The 5,503-nt window shown below is 46.4% G+C and overlaps 1 protein-coding gene across 1 annotated transcript; it reads right to left on the bottom strand.

Moving 5' to 3' along the window:
- Positions 1 to 2,742: 2,742 nt before the first annotated feature.
- On the bottom strand, positions 2,743 to 5,258 carry LOC140194797 (5-beta-cholestane-3-alpha,7-alpha-diol 12-alpha-hydroxylase-like). Its single transcript, XM_072252080.1, has one exon. The coding sequence runs from the start codon at positions 5,217 to 5,219 to the stop codon at positions 3,702 to 3,704; it is 1,518 nt and encodes a 505-aa protein (XP_072108181.1). The 5' UTR covers positions 5,220 to 5,258; the 3' UTR covers positions 2,743 to 3,701.
- Positions 5,259 to 5,503: the final 245 nt, after the last annotated feature.

The following is a 5,503-nucleotide window of genomic DNA, read 5'->3' as shown; positions in this document are numbered from 1 at the left end:
TTGAATGATCATTCGTTCTTGTTCTCTCTCTCCTTTCCCCCACATTGTCCATCGCCATGGCAACGATTACTGCGAACTGAACGAAATTGGACTGAACTTTGCGTCACTTTGAAATTGGTCATTTACCCCAAGACAACGATAGAGCTTGATTGATCCTGTTATCTTAATTCTGTGCACATGTGTGTTTATCATTGCTGAACTGTTGCATTTATTATCCTTTCGATTACTGTGTTGCTTGTTTCTTTAATAAGATTTCTTAGTTCTAGTAATCCAGACTCCAACTGAGTGATCCATTTCTGCTGGTTTGGCAACCCAGTTACGGGATACGTAACACTCTATACCCTGAGATCCAGGAATGGAATACCGAGGATTATTCCGAGACAGGGAGGGAAAAATCCAATAAAACCCCAGAGTTAATGGCTCCACAAAGACAATTGCCCACCCTAATGCTGCCCAGTCCACAAGCAGCCGAGGACGGACAGTCCTCAGTAATTTCGGTGTACGCATCCTGGAAGCCTCAAGAACTTGCTCAGTATGTCCGCAGTACTCTACAGGTGTATAATGCGACCCCGCAAGATTTATTCGGTCTCTGCAGCATGATTCTCTCAGCTGATGAGGGGCAGAAATGGAAGGCAGAATTAAGATATGAAACTAATACGTAATACGGATTGGCCTGGCAATGACCGAAATCGAATGCGACAAGCTTTGACATATTACTGGGGCCCAGCTTTCGAATCCCGATCAACCCCGAAGGGAACTAATATTAAAGCTGAATATCAAGCAACACACGTCAAAGTTGCTGGTGAACGCAGCAGGCCAGGCAGCATCTCCAGGAAGAGGTGCAGTCGATGTTTCGGGCCGAGACTCTTCGTGAGGACTAACTGAAAGAAGAGCTTGTAAGAGATTTGAAAGGGGGAGGGGAGGGGGAGATCCGAAATGATAGGAGAAAACAGGAAGGGGAGGGATGGAGCCAAGAGCCGGACAGTTGCCAGCGGGAAGAAGGACGCGAGCGGGCTATATCTGGGGATCAGAAATGGGAACCGAAGCACGGAATGCACGTGGAATTCCAGGGGGGGCCAGTGTGAGGCTTCATTTACAGCCACCACCAGTATGAGGTGCAAACTAGCAGAGTGAAACTTGTTCTGTCTGTTGGAGGTCGAGATTTTAAGCACAGACAAGGGTATCACCCTGGGACTAGTGAACAACGACAGCTTCATCGGTTACCGACCCCCCAGTGGTGGGCACTTAATCTGGACTCCTCTTCGTTTGAGCTCCCACTGCCAGCTGTCGACCCCCATGTGACCCTGTGCTATGACCCTACGGGGTGCGCCACCGAGGAAAGCCAATATTATGCACCCCTCGAGGGACAGAAGTTCCCAGTCGCGGTGTTTGGAGAGGTTAAAGGAAAAGATGGCAGTGTATTACTGGCCGAAGTTCTGGATTCCCTTTGGCGACAGACAGGACTGGTGGTTTCCCATACCACCGTTAGGGTTCACCCTGGGTTTAAGCCAAAGAGGCTAGAGTTGTATAGAGCTGCAACATTACCTCGTGGCTCTTGAATGTATACCCTGATCAATGAAGGCCAACATATTGTACGTTTTTTAACCACTTTATCAATTTGAGTGACAACTTTGAGGGTCTATGGATTTGGAACACAAGGTAATTATGTTTCACTACACTGCAAAGAATCCTGCCGTTTACTTTGTACTGCCTTCAGGTTTGACCTTCCAAAGAGAATGACTTCATACTTCTCCAGATTGAACTCCATCTGCCATTTCTCAGTCCAGCTCTGCTCTATTCTGCATCTGCATCCCTTTTTTCTACACTATCCACACCACCACCAACTTTTATGCAATCTGCAAACTTCCACTTCTTTATCCAAGTCATTTATAAAAATCGTAAAGAGCAGGGGCCCAGAACAGATCCCTGTGGAACACCATTGATCACTGACCTCCAAGTAGAATATGTTCCATCTACAACCACCCTCTGCCTTCTGTGGGCAAACAAATTCCGAATCCATGTGAGCTTTTATTCCACTCCTTCCATCCACCTTATCCAGATGAAATGTCTTGACCTGTGCTGTCATCTGCCCATTTCCCTCCATAGATGTCGCTTGATCTGCTGAGTTCCTCCAACTTTTTGTGTGTTGCTCCAGATTCTGAGATATGAAATTGCTTGTGTCTGCAAACCTAAATCACAATATCTGAATGCATGGTGGAGACAAAGACTCTCACAACAGTTAAAGACACATCTAGATGAGCACTTGAATTGTCAGACAGTAGAAGGTACAGTCCAAGGACTGGTAAATGCGATTTGTATGGATTGATACTTCCTGTGAGCATGGAATTGGTGGGCCAAAGGACCTTTCCATTTTGTATGACTATAATTTCTGCTCTCATTTAACTTTGGTCTCTTCTTACCAAATCCAGCAGTGTGAAGTCATGCTCTTAAAACTGAAAATAACTGCAGATACTAGAAACCTGAATTTGATACAAGATTCTTCTATAAATGAAACTGTTTCTTTGAACTTTTAAGGTTTTAAGGCAGTCTTAGAATGAGAACACCATTTCTTGTAGCAGTGACCTCAGAAGTGTGTGAGGAATGTTCTGCTTGTGTTTAAGGAATTTGGATACAATATGTGGCAACCCTTGTTATTCTAGAATTCTCATGCAAAGTCATTAAAAGAATTTGAAAAAGTGGACTATTGAGACTAGAATATAAAGAAAATATTAACAGTTTATTTTAATCATTTACTTTTGCTGGTCAAGTACAATTATGAGTTAATCAGGCTTCTCATTACCAATCACATTTTCCTCACCGCAACACTTTTTTGCTTTCTACAGGGATGACTCTCTATGATTTCTTTGTCTGGTCTCATCCATTCAGCTACACTTCCCAGTCTCCAGCAACTTCCCCCTGTAACCATATGTGGTATCTCTCCAGCTCCTCAATCACCACCAACTGAGGACCTAAATGGACCATCTAAACGAGCCAGAGATTCATCTGCACCTGCTCCAAACTCATCTTCTGCACTTGGTGCTCCAGATCTGGCCTTCTCAACACTGGTGAGTCAAAGTACTGACAAAGCAACTATTTTGCACAGAACCTGTACTCTGGGTGCATGTCATTGCAATTCCCCTGCCCATTCTATCACCAACCTGTCGGACCTCGACCTTCCCTACTGCAACAATGAGGTCAAACACAAATTACATGGCAATCCATATTCCCTTCGGCCCATGATGTTATACCAACCATTTACCCTACTGTAAGATCAAGCTAACCCTTCCCTCCCACATAACCCTCTATTTTTCTTTCATCATGTGTCTATCTGAGAGTCTCTTAAATGTCTCTAATATATCTATCTCTATCACCATCTCTGGCAAGGTGTTTCACACATCCTGTATAAAATCTACTTCTACTCTATACTTTCCTCCAATCACCTTAAAATTAGGCCCCCTTGTATTAGCCATTTCCACCCTTGAAAAAGTCTCTAGCTGTCCATTCAATCTATGCCTCTTATCATTTTATACACTTCTATCAATATGTATATATCTCTTATTTCACTACCCATTTCACTACTCATATTCAGAAGTTTATCAATCATTTTTAAACTACCAGTGATTAGTGGTTTTGAGTTTTATGTGTTAACCTGGGTAAATAGAACGGGTGTATGCGTTTAGGGAAAAAAAAGTAACAAGCTGCTAAAACCTGAAGCGGTATCTGAACTGGACATCGTAAGTAGGCTGCATTATGCCAAAGCCCCAGCGATCAGTGGGCGGTATATCCTCCTCGGGGTTCACCAGCTCGAAGTCGAAGTAGCAGAGCATGAGGAAAACAAACTGCTTTAGTTCGTTGGTGGCGAAGAAGCGACCGGGACACATACTGACGCCAGCCCCCCACGGCATGTTGTAATACTTCAGCTTCTGGCCCCTCTTGTAGAAGTCCGTCTTCTTTGTCCCGTCCGCATTGAGGAACCGGTCGAACTGGAAGGAGTGCGGCCGCGGATGCAGTTCCTGGTCCATATGTATCGAAAGGTGAGGGAAAACAGCCACCCGGTCCCCTTTCCGCAGCAAGTAACGCCGGCCGTCAGCCATAGACAGCTCAAAGTCCTCCATCACGGTCCTGGACAGTAGTGGAGAGGCGTACATACGCAGGCTCTCCTGCACGGCACTGTCCAGCACCGGAGTCTTCTGCAGCATATCCCGGGTCAGGTTGACCAGTGGCCCGTCCGCCGTCGCTTGCTGGCCGGTCTGCGCCAGCAGCTCGTCCACTTCGGCTCGCACCGCGTTCAAGGCTTTGGGACTACGGCAAAGGCTGAAGAGGAGCCAGAAAGCCGAGGGACCGGTGTTTCCCTGAGACGCCCAGAGCAGCAGGAACATGTAGCGGCTCTGCATATCCAAGTGAACTCCGTCTTCATCCATCTGGCGCTGGAGCTCCGTCACCCAGCCGCTGGTCTGTTCCCGGTTTCTCATTTTCTGCACAGAGAGTAAGCTCCAGAACAGCCTCTTAAGCCTCTCGATTTCCAGCTTCTCCTTGGGCGGGAGTACAGCGTAAGCGAGCCTGGGAAACAGTCGGTCGTATTTCCTGAACTCATAGTAGAGTTGTTCCGAGTTTTCTCGGTCCAGTTTATTAGCACGGTCCTGATCTCCCTTGGTTGGTTCGTTACCGAACAGAGAGAGGTAGCCCGCCCTGAATACTATATTGTAGCAGTAATTAAACAGTCCATCTTGCTTCCATTCTCTGGTAAAGTCCGCAGTCCTGTGAAGCATCAGTTTCTGTAGATTTATCATCATGGCTTGGGTCAGAACAACCAAACCGTCCCCCATGAGCTGTTTGTTACTTATTCCCTCCAGCAGCTTATGGTCAGTTTGTTTGGCGTGAAAACCGAATACCCTTTCAGCCAACTCAAATGCAAACTTTTTAAAGTCTAATTTCGATGTCGACACCTTCATCACGGCTCCGTAGGATATCGAGTCCATCAGGAATGTAATATAACAGCCGGCTAGCTGGACTGTGAAGATATCCCCATACTTTTTCTGCATCTCCTGCAGGAACTGCTCTGTGTTCCTTTGGAAGGACAGGACGTGGCCGAACCATGGCAGGTAGCCGGTATCCAGAGGCGGCTCGTTCGGTCCCCTCCTTCTCAAAGCGCCCAGGAAGTAAAGGAGGGCGACGAGAATGATTACCAGGCTCAAAAGAATAAACAGCACGTAAGACATGGTTTGGAAGAATCTGACTCCCCACACTACTGTTCTCAAACCCGTGGTGGTGTGGGAGGAATTGTTAGCGTCAGATGACTGCGTTACTTCTCAAGTCAATTATTAACTCAGGAGCTGCTGCAATAGTTGGGAATGAACATGGAACAGAGAACACTACACACAGGAACAGACCCTCTTGCCCACGATGTCCGTGTCCATCAAACTAATGCCATCTGGTCTCTATCGGTCCATTCCTTGACCACTCATATGCCCCTGTGAGTGCTTCTTCAACGCTATCTATCTAA

Source organism: Mobula birostris, chromosome 3, assembly GCF_030028105.1.
Source record: "Mobula birostris isolate sMobBir1 chromosome 3, sMobBir1.hap1, whole genome shotgun sequence".
Taxonomy (NCBI): Eukaryota; Metazoa; Chordata; class Chondrichthyes; order Myliobatiformes; family Myliobatidae; genus Mobula; species Mobula birostris.
Note: the sequence above shows the minus strand (reverse complement) of the source record. Positions and strands in the feature narration are given on the sequence as shown.

Coding starts and splice junctions, on each gene's coding strand:
- LOC140194797 (XM_072252080.1), bottom strand. CDS start 5,219: ATGTCTTACGTGCTGTTTATTCTTTTGAGCCTGGTAATCATTCTCGTC.